Source organism: Ranitomeya imitator, chromosome 2 (assembly GCF_032444005.1).
Source record: "Ranitomeya imitator isolate aRanImi1 chromosome 2, aRanImi1.pri, whole genome shotgun sequence".
Taxonomy (NCBI): Eukaryota; Metazoa; Chordata; class Amphibia; order Anura; family Dendrobatidae; genus Ranitomeya; species Ranitomeya imitator.
Window position 1 is genome coordinate 785,317,184 of NC_091283.1, and position 15,537 is coordinate 785,332,720.

General features: G+C 42.0%; 1 protein-coding gene across 3 annotated transcripts in view; it reads right to left on the bottom strand.

The window, feature by feature from the left end:
* SLC16A9 (solute carrier family 16 member 9) overlaps positions 1-15,537 on the bottom strand; it is a 34,742-nt gene that overhangs the window by 12,302 nt on the left and 6,903 nt on the right. For 2 of the 3 annotated variants that reach the window (XM_069753568.1, XM_069753566.1), the window contains exons 2-3: positions 7,018-7,072; positions 4,616-4,833 (exon numbers count right to left, since the gene is read on the bottom strand). In XM_069753568.1, the coding sequence (XP_069609669.1) occupies positions 4,616-4,811 (196 nt within the window). In that variant the 5' untranslated portion in view covers positions 4,812-4,833; positions 7,018-7,072. Of the gene's footprint in view, positions 1-4,615; positions 4,834-7,013; positions 7,073-15,537 lie in introns of all 3 variants that reach the window. The other variant, XM_069753569.1, reaches the window with a different exon arrangement.

Genomic DNA, 15,537 nt, shown 5'->3' on the forward strand with positions numbered 1-15,537 from the left:
TATATGAGAAATCTATTTGCCAGACTTTCCTTTGGCAGATAGCGATCTCTCCCTGCTCTCCCATATATATTAGAGGCCATGATTCTGTGTGTGTTTGACAAAGAGAGGAGAAAGCAGCAGCTTATATCCTCTGAAAACAAAAGAAGGTCCAAGAACCTGATCTTTATCTACCCTGACATCATCTGTCAGGGGAGAGTCTGTAAAGGTACCGTCACATTTAGCGACGCTGCAGCGATCTAGACAACGATCCCGATCGCTGCAGCGTCGCTGTGTGGTCACTGGAGAGCTGTCACACAGACAGCTCTCCAGCGACCAACTATGCGAAGTCCCCTGGTAACCAGGGTAAACATCAGGTTACTAAGCGCAGGGCTGCGCTTAGTAACCCGATGTTTACCCTGGTTACCAGCGTAAACGTAAAAAAAAAAAAAAAAACACTACATACTTACATTCCGGTGTCTGTCCCCCGGCACTGTGCTTCTCTGCAGTGACTGTGAGCGCCAGCCGGAAAGCAGAGCGGTGACATCACTGCTGTGCTCTGCTTTCCGGCCGGCGCTGACACAGTGCAGAGAAGCAGAGCGCCGGGGGACAGACACCGGAATGTAAGTATGTAGTGTTTGTTTTTTTTACATTTACACTGGTAACCAGGGTAATTATTGGGTTAATAAGCGCGGCCCTGCGCTTAGTAACCCGATGTTTACCCTGGTTACCAGTGAAGACATCGCTGAATCGGTGTCACACACGCCGATTCAGCGATGTCTGCGGGAGTCCAGGGACGAAATAAAGTTCTGGCCTTTCTGCTCCGACCAACGATGGCACAGCAGGATCCTGATCGCTGTCAAACTCAACGATATCGCTATCCAGGACGCTGCAACGTCACGGATCGCTAGTGATATCGTTCAGTGTGAAGGTACCTTAAGCCTCTATACACATCACAGACTCTTTCAGTCGAGCTTTATATCTACAAGAGATCTTCAGCCTCAATTGCACATCAATTCAAATGCTGATTTATCAGTAAAGGAGGAATAGTCCATGAAAAGGGATTGCTGGACTAGTCTATGAAAGAGCTAATGCTTTATTCTTCTCCTTTCCTTATTGTTCAATTTCTGGCCTTCCTTACATGAGACAAAACAACCAACAACCCTCTTATGAGGGGTAATCTTTCTCATGCACCCTATACAATCTGTCCTCTTGTGAACTCGTAAAAATATGTTATGTACATGCTTGCTAATAAGTAATCAGAGAGCATGTGGGGATTTAATATAAAGATTTCCATAAGCTTAACACAATACTTTCCGTAATTCCGCTTTATTAAGATAACCAGGGCAGAGTATAACTCTTATTTCCCAATGGTGAGTACAATGGCGTGCTTGTACAAAGATGTGAATACTTTCTACAGACAAATTACAGTATTTAATTGTGCAGTTTTATTTATCAGTGCTAAGAAAAACAGTAGACATCAATAGGGCGATTGTTTGGATCGGCAACTATCTAATATATATGCGAGTCTTTCAACCATGATGACACATTTCAGGTCAAAAGAAGGACTGGGTAGGATGGATTTCCTTTGTTCCTGAAGCACAAAAGTCTCTGCCATTTGGACTAACAGCTATCCCAAGTGCATAGTCTTCTTTACAGATTGTAAAGTCATAAAATTCCCCAGTCTTTTGGGGTTGGGATCATCCTGGAAGACCATAGTTGAATACCAGATCATCACAAGGATTTGTATATCATCTAGGCTTCGTTCACAATTGCATTGTGGTGCCAGGTCTGCCATATGGCATAATACAAATGGTACTCTACAATGTTGACTCATAAGAGGCTCGAGAAGGTCCTGAGGAAGTGTCCATTGAATTGGTAAGTTTGGGAATGGTTGCTTCTTCAGTATCTTGCACCCGGGCTGCCCCCTGCCTTTATCATGGAGGTCTGCTGCATCCTGCAGTGCATTAGTATTGTGACCTAGTGTTGGAAACTACGGCTGCATCTTTTCTATGACCAGATTCTTACAGATGCACTTCAGAAATACATCTACTTCCCCATTCTTAAAGAATATTGTACAATATTTGACTTTTTGGGAATTTTTGTAGATTTAGACTTCTAGGATTTGGAAACCATCGGGGGCTATCCGAAAAGAATAAATCTATTAATTATCTACTTAGATGTATCATGTAAGAAAGTCATAAGAATCACTGGTTTGAGAGCGGATTTTGAAGAATAATAATTTTATTAAGGTTAAGTGTTATAATCTTTATATGTTCTGAATATGTATTAGTCTTATAAACTTGGTAGTAAAAAAAAACCAAAACATTCAATGTTAAATAATCAAATATGTAATAAGTTTTAATACCAGCATGGGGGGTAAAAAAATCCTCTTAATGATATTTTTACGTTTCCATTCAACTACTTATTAGTCATGCAGCATCAGACCAGGGCTGACCGTCCCATATGTATGACCACCATAATGCACCTCAATTGCTTACAAAGTAGGTCTTTCTTTAGCCATTTGCTTAACTAAAAACAAACTTTAAACCCATTTTAATTCCTCAGATAACTCATTAATCTTGGCAAGAATTTCTATGGAGTAAACATCAGTAGAGAAGCTTAGCTGGTGCTCTGGGCTATTAGCATTGTGCTGTCTGGATTTCCTGTTATGAAGCCATGGCGGTATATTGAATCCGTGATGCAGCAAACATTGAATTGATACCACAAAAGCTATTGAAAGAGTCAATTTAAGATTTGGACTGTAATACATTAAAGGAATTTTCCAGTTTTGGAAACTCCTGTACCCCAGCTACAGCTTGTCTTTTTTTGTTTGTTTTTTTCAAAAAGATGTTTCTTTACCCTCCCCTGGTCAAACACCAAGTCATCCACTCCTGATATTTAATATTGTCTGTAGCGCTACAGTAACGTCAGCATAGCTGAGGGCAAAAACTGAGCTAAAAAACCTCGCTTTACTGGCACGAGACTCGGCTGTTGGAGACAATAACAGTCACCGGGAGTAGTGGTGGAGACTCAGCACTGGAGCCATGGAGGGTGAACAAAGCACATTTTGCCTTTCTTAAGCAATTTGAAGCTTAGGGATAGGGGTTTTATCAAAACTGGAAAACTTCTTTAAGGGTCAAGTTGATAATCTATATGTCTTTAACAATTTTTGACTGATAAGGGTACATTCCATGTTCAGGATGTTTATATACAGCAGCATGGTGGCTCAGTGGTTAGCACATCCCACCAAGGACAAGATCTGCAAGGAGTCTGTATGTCCTCCCCGTGTTTGTGTGGGTTTCCTCCGGGTTTTGTAGATTGTAGATTGTGAGCCCTAATTGGTATAGTGATAATATCTGTAAAGTGCTGTGGAAATAATGGCGCTATATAAGTAAGTAAAATAAATAAATATAGCTTAGGGATTTGGCCTGTACATATCTCTTTAGAGTCAGTTTTTCTTCTATGCAGAGTAGAAGCCATGTTTTTCTATAGGTTATTTAATCTCTTTTATTTTTTTTGTGATGACCTTAACGTTAATCTACGCCCTCCTGCAAAACTATAAAACTTTTCTCAAATATATACATATATCATATTTATGTTTAGGCAAAACTAAAAAAAAAACTGTCACTATATTGATGAAAGATGACATGTGCCGGAAAAGATGTGGGCTCAGCGCTTGAGCCCACATCAAAGAGAGGGAGTTCGTCGCCGGCGTTCTAATCCGCCCGATGTCGGAAAGGGGTTAAATAAAGTTCTCATGAAACCACATCCATTTTGCTTGATCTGTGAAAAACAGCAGATATTGTGCAGGATAAAACAGCAGAAAAAAAAGCAGCGTTTTTGCTATGTGTGAACATGGTCTTTGTGGGTTGTGTCTGTGGCCGGCTAATAGTGAGAGACTCGAATGAATAAGGTCGGCTGTAGATGAAAATCGTCTGAGTTTCATCCAGAAAACTTGGACGATTTTCAACTAATTTTCATCCAATCTTCATCTGTGTGACACCCGCGTGTCCGATTCTTACGTTCATGTGACGTCTGTGTGTGGTCTGTTTCCACTAGAGAATGTACATGATCTGACATTGTTTCATAGTTTTTATACTAGAAATTTATCCTTAAGAACCAGATGCCACTCCGATGTTCCTCATTAATTCACCATGGGTGTGATTTGCTTTTGGAGAATTTATGAGAAAAGTTGGTAACTCCATTCTCCAATTATATTCTATGGCCCAGAGAATGGACAAAATAGTAGCGAAAGAAGCCAAAACCGTCCAGATCAGAGCCCGAGGCTGAACTCTGCCATCCAACTCTTGACTTCAAAGTTGGCGTCTAACAGATAAGAGAATCTCCCCTGATTTTGTGCTCCCTCTTGTAAAGTATCAATGTGGGAAATCATCCGATTTACTATGACGTGTTTGAAAAAGTGAAAGCAGATGGAAACCAAATGGTCCGAATCTTGCATTTTTCTTTCACTAATGCTTTACATGTGTTGGATCTGTGGCGATGACGACTTAGAAGTATCAATAGCTGTGCAATTATAAATATTTATCACTAGCCGTCAAGGCTATACGCTATTTCCTGGGGGTAGGAGCTTGGCGTGCATGAAAAAATGGTGTTTTGACTAAAAATGTCTACTTACTTGCGAGTAATCCGACTCCAGCTGCCAGAGACCCGACCCATGCAGTTTTTCCTTTTCCTTCATCAAAGATTTCTAACCATTCAACATATAGGACTCCAACGGCAAGAGGAGAACCGTAGCACAAAAACTGAATAAAGAATGAGGTCAAGACAATAACCCAGCCCCATCCCCCATCCGGTGGCTTCTGGCACGTCATGTCTTAGCAGCTGCGTAAGGTTCTGTGGGAATATAAGAAACCATAGAAATCAGTTAATGTGATGAGGAACTACCCAAGAACATGCCGTGTTTGCACTAATGTTGTACTATGGATTTGATGATTTTCAGCCTCACAATTATATTTTTTAATGGGACCCTACTGCTATTGTCTTGTAGCAATGTGAAGGTCTTCCCACTTTGACTATAGGCAGTGAATGATAATGGAAGTATCATTAATCTAATGGAAAAAAAATACTTCTGCTTTTGTATGGTCCTCAATTCCTACAATTACAAATTGTCCACACTGACCATCAACATTAGTTCACACTATGAATGCCGGAGACCAAAACCTACTGCCAGCAGAGCTTTAAATAATTAAGCATTACCTGTTTATATATAGGTCTTATCTGATCAAATTTCACAATACAAATGCATATATCATAAAAATAGATCTCTTAGATCTGATGAGGCTGGTGTACTCACTTTGAAAATCCATTTCAGTATAGCTGTATTGTCCCATTTGAAAGTTGAAGCTTAATCTCTGCCTTTTAGCCTATTTGACAACTCCTCAGTGTTCATCCTCCCTTCTGCTGTGTAAAGCAGGTGACCCAATGCAACACGCAGAAAGACACGACTCTGGTGCAGTCAACAACCTATTTGGTTCCCCTGACATAGCGGGAATTTACGGTATTTATTGCAACAGTCAGACAATGTAAAACAGAGCAATCAAAATTGAATTATACAATGTAGAGTGTACAATGAGTCCTAAAATTTACTTTAAATGTTACGAAAGTTTCTTAGAGATTATTCCCATAAACATCTAACAAGGGCTGTACACTCGTTCACGTGGGAGCTAACATGCCGACTCCTCCTCTGGTTATGGCCCTAGCGGGGGTTACTGGTTCTCCCGCCAGACCAAAAAGTCCTCCTGACAAAGTCTACTAAGGCACTTTGAGCCTCCTACATTTCAGTAGACCCCCACCCTGTCTGTTGTCCTAGCCCAGGCCATCCCCTGTACCGTATATTAGTGCTGGAAGCGATGGCAACACTCATTCGTATCTCCTGTTCACCACTGCAGTCGTCCGCTTCTGGGCGGAGTCTTTCTGCGGATCTTCGGTGCTTGACCGACACCGAGTGTCTCCCAAGTCTGGGGACATGGGGGCTGGGTTCCTGCGCTTGACTGGAGTCATCGAGACTCTGGGTCTTGACTGGCACAGGTCTGGGATTCGGGACTTGACTGGCGAGGTCTAGACTTTGGGTCTTGACTGGAGCAGATCAGGTCCTTGGGCCTTGACTGTCGTAGTCTGGGCTCTGGGTGTGACCTGGTGCTGGTTGGGTCTCTTTTGCAAGTGGACAGCAGCCCACTGGAACATGCTTCCTGCTGAGACATGTCGCTCTGGTTGCAGCATTCTCTTCCATTCATATCTGGACAGCTCTCTTCTCTAGTGCCAAAAGCCGCTTTAGTTTGTGGTGCAGACCTTTTATACTGAGGCGCTCCATCATCAATGGCACCTGACTAGGTGCTGCATCCAAACTCATCCTCCCTGCAACTCTTGCTCTTTCAGTTAGTTCCGGATGGTGCCTTTGAACAGTAGATGGCAGCCTTCTAGCACCAACGTCATAATGTGCTGGGGTTTTCCAGGATTATTGTGGCCTTTTCTTACTGCTGCTGAATCTCACACAGCTCAGTGCAAACTGTCAGTCAGGCTGGATAGATGGAAGCTGAGTAGAATTGAGCTTCACTCTTTATCCGGACTTAAATTTTAATGTCATCATTATATAGCCATTCTGACGTGGATTTTCCAAGTAAGTACACCAGCCTCATCAAATCTAAGAGATCTATGTAATGATGTATACAGTTTGTCTTATCAAATTTGCTAACAGATCCACTTAAAATAAGAAAAGTATAGCATGTGTCTTGTAGAGGTTTTAATTATCAACTGAAAGCGTGAAGTCCTTGTATGGAACATCTTTATGTTGCTCCCTATAACTGAGTAAATGTAACCTGTCACCAAAATCAGTCCGCTATAACCGTCTAATCTGGAAATTTGGAAATCAGTCTCAAATTAGTATTCAGCTCCAAAGTGCTCTTTGCATATGGGAATTGTAACTTTACCATTTACTATATATTTTATTAGACTGTTCCTTTCAGCCTTGGACATATGAAGGTTTGTAGCAAACTAAAGCAATGCAGGACTGTTACTTACAGATAGGGATCTGGAAATTTGCAGAGGCGCACATCATATAAGAGATCATCTATATCTGTCGAGAAAAAGACATGATTTTACATAAACCGCCATCACCTCCATATCCAATGGCATTTTTCATCTTCTGGTAAGTGCTAGGATTTACTTGTCTACTTATATATCACCAACATATTCTACAGTGTTGTAAAGATTGTCACAATTCACATTAATGTTGTTCCTAATGTGCTCATAGTCTCTCTTAAATTTCAGCCTTCTTCACAGATTGCACAGATATCCGGCTCTCAGAATGGAAGGCACAAATTGGCCAATTAATGAGAACCCACCAGCCTCAACAAGTCGTACCTCTGTGATGAGCACTCCTCCCATCAACCTAAGAAGTTTTCAATTAGAGCTGGGTCCTGCCTGTCATAAAATTGTAGGCTTTCAGGTTGGGATAGGCATTTTAGTTTAGGGTCCTATCAAAGGAGTACACCTTGTCAAGGCTGGTGGGCTCTCATGAATTGGTCGATTTATGCGCTAAGTACCTTTATTTTGAACTTGTTTTTTATAGCTGTAGTTCCAATTTTATATAATCAATGTTTGCATATTATAGCATTTCAGAATGCAGCTGTATTTTCTTGGTTTTATTGAGTCGTGACGGCTTGCACCTGTTCACACTTGCCTTATTCTATTTGGAGATGCTGATCAGTTTTTGATATTTGTAGTTCTTTGATCAGAGTTTTCTCAGAGATAGAGAGGCCAAAAAAATGATTCTCTACCTTCTCTGTTATACCAGTTTTTGAAAATCAGATTGCACTTGAATGTCATCAGAGTGCAGTCCATTTTTTTTCCATGGTCCCATAGACAAGAATGCCATCTGATTCACGGAGGCAAATCGTGCATGCAGCAATTTTTTTTTCCTCAGATCATTTGGTCCATAGAATAACATAGGTACGAGTGCTATTCATCACAAGCATGAATAGCACTGGTCCGATTAAAACGGTCGTTTGCACGAATCCTACAGCTTGTACATTAGTATGTCATAAAATAATGTCCCCAACACATCCGATAAAATAAACTTCAAGTGGTCAACCCCTTTAAATTGCTCTTTACTAATTGCCATTCACCAGACATATTTCTACAGTATATAATTTGATAAGAAATATGTCAATACATGGTTGTGTGTCGCTTAAGGTCACAATAGATTATTCCTGCAGTAAGAGAGATGATGACTAAAGCCTCCAGAAATCAGCTGTTGATGCGTTCCGGTTTCCAGAGATGAACTTCTTCTCTTTCAAGACTTGGCAGCTCCCTTCTAAACTCATCCAGAGGTCGTAAATTCTGTTTGTGGGGTCTTGTTGTGACGTTGCAGCCCAGCTGTTGGTGCTAGGATCTACTAAAATGGGACGGTGGCCTTGGAAATTCCTTATATATGATGAAGACGACCCCTGGGCAAGGATTACTAGAAGTGCATGTAGTAGTGACGGTCATTGTAAAGTACACCATGTTCCAAATTATTATGCAAACGATATTTTTCTCTGATTTTCCTAAATGTTCGGTGCAAATGACAGTCAGTCTAATAAAAGTCATTGCCCGTTAGATTATACATCGAATTTTATTGAGGAAACCTCCCAATGATAACAGTATAATCTCCAAAATGAATTAAAACTCAAAATGCACTGTTCCAAATTATTAGGCACAGTAGAATTTCTAAACATTTGATATGTTTTAACCCTTTTCTGACCTCGGACGGGATGGTACGTCCGAGGTCAGATACCGCGCTTTGATGCAGGGCTCCGGCGGTGAGCCCACATCAAAGCCGGGACATGTCAGCTGTTTTGAACAGCTGACATGTGCCCACAATAGCGGCGGGTGAAATTGCGATTCTCCCGCCGCTATTAACTTGTTAAATGCCGCTGTCAAACGCTGACAGCGGCATTTAACCGGCGCTTCTGGCCGGGCGGCCGGAAATGAGCGCATCGCCGACCCCGTCACATAATCGGGGGTCAGCGATGCGTCAGAATGGTCCTTGAGACCTCTATAGTTACTGATGCCGGCCTGCTGTGAGCGCCACCCTGTGGTTGGCGCTCATAGCACACCTGCATTTCTGCTGCATAGCAGCAATCTGATGATTGCTGCTATGTAGCAGAGCCGATCGAGTTGTGCCATCTTCTAGCCTCCTAAGGAGGCTATTGAAGCATGGCAAAAGTAAAAAAAAAAGTTAAAAAAATTTGAAAAAAATAAAAAAATCTAAAAGTTTAAATCACCCCTCTTTCATCCCATTCAAAATAAATCAATTAAAAAAAATTAAACCTACACATATTTGGTATCGCCGCGTTCAGAATCACCCGATCTATCAATAAAAAAAAGGATTAACCTTCGGTCACCGCGACACTGCATTAAAATGCAATAACGGGCGATCAAAAGAACGTATCTGCACCAAAATGCTATCATTAAAAACGCCAGCTCAGCACGCAAAAAATAAGCCCTCACCCGACCCCAGATCACGAAAAATGGAGACACTATGGGTATCGGAAAATGGCGCAATTTTTTTTTTCACCACTTAGATAAAAGAGAACCTAGACATTTTTGGTGTCTATGAACTCGTACTGACCTGGAGAATCATAATGGCAGGTCGGTTTTAGCATTTAGTGAACCTAGTAAAAAAGCCAATCAAAAAACAAGTGTGGGATTGCACTTTTTTTGCAATTTCACCGCACTTGGAATTTTTTTCCCGTTTTCTAGTACAAGACATGCTGAAACCAATGATGTCGTTCAAAAGTACAACTTGTTTCGCAAAAAACAAGCCCTCACATGGCCATATTGACGGAAAAATAAAAAAGTTTTGGCTCTGGGAAGAAGGGGAGCAAAAAACGAACACGGAAAAACGGAAAATCCCAAGGTCATGAAGGGGTTAAAGAACTGAAAATGGTCATTTGTGGAATTTGCAGCATTAGGAGATCGCATTCACTGAACAAAAAAGCTATTTAACTCCAAAACCTCCTAACAGGCCAAGTTGCATGTTAACATAGGAACCCTTCTTTGATATCATCTTCACAATTCTTGCATCCCTTGAACTCGTGGGTTTTGGGAGAGTTTCTGCTTGTATTTCTTTGCATGAAGTCAGAATAGCCTCCTAGAGCTGCTGTTTTGATGTGAACTGCCTCCCACCCTCATAGATCTTTTGCTTGATGATACGCCAAAGGTTCTCTATAGGGTTGAGGTCAGGGGAAGATGGTGGCCACACCATGAGTTTATCTCCTTTTATGCCCATAGCAGCCAATGACTCAGAGGTATTCGTTTCAGCAGGAGATGGTGCATTGTCATGCATGAAGATGATTTTGCTCCTGAAGGCATGTTTCTGCTTTTTATACCATGGAAGAAAGTTGTCAGTCAGAAACTCTATATACTTTGCAGAGGTCATTTTCACACCTTCAGGGACCTTAACCCCTCTGTGACCTTAGACGTACTATCCCGTCGAGGTGCCCTGGGCTTATCTGACCCTGGACGGTATAGTACGTCATAGCCGATCGGCCGCGCTCACGGGGGGAGCGCGGCCGATCGCGGCCGGGTGTCAGCTGCTTATCGCAGCTGACATCCGGCACTATGTGCCAGGAGCGGTCACGGACCGCCCCCGGCACATTAACCCCTGGCACACCGCGATCAAAGATGATCGCGATGTGCCGGCGGTGCAGGGAAGCACCGCGCAGGGAGGGGGCTCCCTGCGGGCTTCCCTGAGACCCCCGGAGCAACGCGATGTGATCGCGTTGCTGCGAGGGTCTCACCTCCCTCCCTGCTCCCTCCAGCCCCGGATCCAAGATGGCCACGGATCCGGGTCCTGCAGGGAGGGAGGTGGCTTCACAGAGCCTGCTCAGAGCAGGCACTGTGAAGCCTGCAGCGCTGCATGTCAGATCAGTGATCTGACAGAGTGCTGTGCAAACTGTCAGATCACTGATCTGTGATGTCCCCCCCTGGGACAAAGTAAAAAAAAAAAATTTTCCAAATGTGTAAAAAAAATTAACAAAAAATATTCCAAAATAATGAAAAAAAAAAAAAAACATTATTCCCATAAATACATTTCTTCATCTAAATAAAAAAAAAAAACCAATAAAAGTACACATATTTAGTATCGCCGCGTCCGTAACGACCCGACCTATAAAACTGTCCCACTAGTTAACCCCTTCAGTAAACACCGTAAGAAAAAAAAAAAAAAACGAGGCAAAAAACAACGCTTTATTATCATACCGCCGAACAAAAAGTGGAATAACACGCGATCAAAAGGACAGATATAAATAACCATGGTACCGCTGAAAGCGTCATATTGTCCCGCAAAAAAAGAGCCGCCATACAGCATCATCAGCAAAAAAATAAAAAAGTTATAGTCCTGAGAATAAAGCGATGCAAAAATAATTATTTTTTCTGTAAAATAGTTTTTATCGTATAAAAGCGCCAAACCATAAAAAAATGATATAAATGAGGTATCGCTGTAATCGTACTGACCCGAAGAATAAAACTGATTTATCAATTTTACCAAACGCGGAACGGTATAAACGCCTCCCCCAATAGAAATTCATGAATAGCTGGCTTTTGGTCATTCTTCCTCACAAAAATCGGAATAAAAAGCGATCAAAAAATGTCACGTGCCCAAAAATGTTTTCAATAAAAACGTCAACTCGTCCCGCAAAAACCAAGACCTCACATGACTCTGTGGACCAAAATATGGAAAAATTATAGCTCTCAAAATGTGGTATTGCAAAAAATATTTTTTGCAATAAAAAGGGTCTTTCAGTGTGTGACGGCTGCCAATCATAAAAATCCGCTAAAAAACTCGCTATAAAAGTAAATCAAACCCCCCTTCATCACCCCCTTAGTTAGGGAAAAATAAAAAAATATATATTTATTTCCATTTTCCCATTAGGGCTAGGGTTAGGGCTAGGGTTAGGGCTAGGGTTAGGGTTAGGGCTAGGGTTAGGGCTAGGGTTAGGGCTAGGGCTAGGGTTAGGGCTAGGGTTAGGGCTAGGGTTAGGGTTAGGGCTAGGGTTAGGGCTAGGGTTTGGGCTAGGGTTAGGGTTAGGGCTAGGGTTAGGGTTAGGGTTAGGGTTGGGGCTACAGTTAGGGTTGGGGCTAAAGTTAGGGTTAGGGTTTAGATTACATTTACAGTTGGGAATAGGGTTGGGATTAGGGTTAGGGGTGTGTCAGGGTTAGAGGTGTGGTTAGGGTTACCGTTGGAATTAGGGTTAGGGGTGTGTTTAGATTAGGGTTTCAGTTATAATTGGGGGGTTTCCACTGTTTCGGCACATCAGGGGCTCTCCAAACACGACATGGCGTCCGATCTCAATTCCAGCCAATTCTGCGTTGAAAAAGTAAAACAGTGCTCCTTCCCTTCCGAGCTCTCCTGTGTGCCCAAACAGGGGTTTACCCCAACATATGGGGTATCAGCGTACTCAGGACAAATTGGACAACAACTTTTGTGGACCAATTTCTCCTGTTACCCTTGGGAAAATACAAAACTGGGGGCTAAAAAATAATTTTTGTGGGAAAACAAAAAGATTTTTTATTTTCACGGCTCTGCGTTATAAACTGTAGTGAAACACTTGGGGGTTCAAAGTTCTCACAACACATCTAGATAAGTTCATTGAGGGGTCTAGTTTCCAATATGGGGTCACTTGTGGGGGGTTTCTACTGTTTAGGTACATTAGGGGCTCTGCAAACGCAATGTGACGCCTGCAGACCAATCCATCTAAGTCTGCATTCCAAATGATGCTCCTTCCCTTCCGAGCCCTCCCATGCGCCCAAACGGTGGTTCCCCCCCACATATCGGGTATCAGCGTACTCAGGACAAATTGGACAACAACATTTAGGGTCCAATTTCTCCTGCTAACCTTGGAAAAATACAAAACTGGGGGCTAAAATATAATTTTTGTGGAAAAAAAAATATTTTTTATTTGCATGGCTCTGCGTTATAAACTGTAGTGAAATACTTGGGGGTTCAAAGCTCTCACAACACATCAAGATGAGTTCCTTAGGGGGTCTACTTTCCAAAATGGTGTCACTTGTGGGGGGTTTCTACTGTTTAGGTACATTAGGGGCTCTGCAAACGCAATGTGACGCCTGCAGACCATTCCATCTAAGTCTGCATTCCAAATGGCGCTCCTTCCCTTCCGAACCCTCCCATGCGCCCAAACGGTGGTTCCCCCCCACATATGGGGTATCAGCGTACTCAGGACAAATTGGACAACAACTTTTGGGGTCCAATTTCTCCTGTTACCCTAGGGAAAATACAAAACTGGGGGCTAAAAAATAATTTTTGTGGGAAAAAAATTTTGTTTTATTTTTATGGCTCTGCATTATAAACTTCTGTGAAGCCCTTGGTGGGTCAAAGTGCTCACCACACATCCAGATAAGTTCCGTAGGGGGTCTACTTTCCAAAATGGTGTCACTTGTGGGGGGTTTCAATGTTTAGGCACATCAGTGGCTCTCCAAACGCAACATGGCGTCCCATCTCAATTCCTGTCAATTTTGCATTGAAAAGTCAAACGGCGCTCCTTCCCTTCCGAGCTCTCCCATGCGCCCAAACAGTGGTTTACTGCCACATATGGGGTATCAGCATACTCGGGACAAATTGGACAACAACTTTTGAGGTCCAATTTCTTCTCTTACCCTTGGAAAAATAAAAAATTGGGGGCAAAAATATAATTTTTGTGAAAAAATATGATTTTTTATTTTTACGGTTCTGCATTATAAACTTCTGTGAAGCACTTGGTGGGTCAAAGTGCTCACCACACCTCTAGATAAGTTCCTTAGGGGGTCTACTTTCCAAAATGGTGTCACTTGTGGGGGGTTTCAATGTTTAGGCACATCAGTGGCTCTCCAAACGCAACATGGCGTCCCATCTCAATTTCTGTCAATTTTGCATTGAAAAGTCAAACTGCGCTCCTTCCCTTCCGAGCTCTCCCATGCGCCCAAACAGTGGTTTACTGCCACATATGGGGTATCAGCGTACTCAGGACAAATTGGACAACAATTTTTGAGGTCCAATTTCTTCTCTTACCCTTGGAAAAATAAAAAATTGGGGGCAAAAATATAATTTTTGTGCAAAAATATGATTTTTTATTTTTACGGTTCTGCATTATAAACTTCTGTGAAGCACTTGGTGGGTCAAAGTGCTCACCACACATCCAGATAAGTTCCTTAGGGGGTCTACTTTCCAAAATGGTGTCACTTGGGGGGGTTTCAATGTTTAGGCACATCAGTGGCTCTCCAAACGCAACATGTCGTCCCATCTCAATTCCTGTCAATTTTGCATTGAAAAGTCAAATAGCGCTCCTTCCCTTCCGAGCTCTCCCATGCGCCCAAACAGTGGTTTACTGCCACATATGGGGTATCAGCATACCCAGGACAAATTGGACAACAACTTTTTGGGTCCAATTTCTCCTGTTACCCTTGGTAAAATAAAACAAATTGGAGCTGAAGTAAATTTTTTGTGTAAAAAGGTTAAATGTTCATTTTTATTTAAACATTCCAAAAATTCCTATTAAACACCTGAAGGGTTAATAAACTTCTTGAATTTGGTTTTGAGCACCTTGAGGGGTGCAGTTTTTAGAATGGTGTCACACTTGGGCATTTTCTATCATATAGACCCCTCAAAATGACTTCAAATGAGACGTGGTCCCTAAAAAAAAATGGTGTTGTAAAAATGAGAAATTGCTGTTCAACTTTTAACCCTTATAACTCCCTAACAAAAAAAAAAATTGGTTCCAAAATTATGCTGATGTAAAGGAGACATGTGGGAAATGTTACTTATTAAGTATTTTGTGTGACATATCTCTGTGATTTAATTGCATAAAAATTCAAAGTTTGAAAATTGCGAAATTTTCAAAATTTTCGCCAAATTTCCGTTTTTTTCACAAATAAACGCAGGTACTATCAAATAAATTTTACCACTATCATGAAGTACAATATGTCACGAGAAAACAATGTCAGAATCACCAGGATCCGTTGAAGCGTTTCGGAGTTATAACCTTATAAAGGGACAGTGGTCAGAATTGTAAAAATTGGCCTGGTCATTGACGTGCAAACCACCCTTGGGGGTAAAGGGGTTAAAGGGCCCTACCAGCTGTTTCCCAATGATTCCGGCCCTAAACATGACTCCTCCACCTCCTTGCTGACGTCGCAGCCTTGTTGTAACGTGGTTGCTATCCACCAAGCATCCACTACTCCATCCATCTGGACCATCCAGGGTTGCTCGACACTCATCAATAAACTCATCAATAAACAAGACTGTTTGAAAATTAGTCTTCATGTATGTCTGGGCCCACTGCAACTGTTTCTGCTTGTAAACACTGTTTAGGAGTGGCCGAATAGTAGGTTTAAGCACCACAGCAAGCCTTTGAAGGTTCCCACACCTTGAGGTTCTAGGGACTCCAGAGGCACCATCAGCTTCAAATATCTGTTTGCTGCTTTGTAATGGTATTTTGGAAACTGCTCTCTTAATCCAATGAATTTGTCTGTCAGAATCCTTCCTCATTATGCCTTTATCTG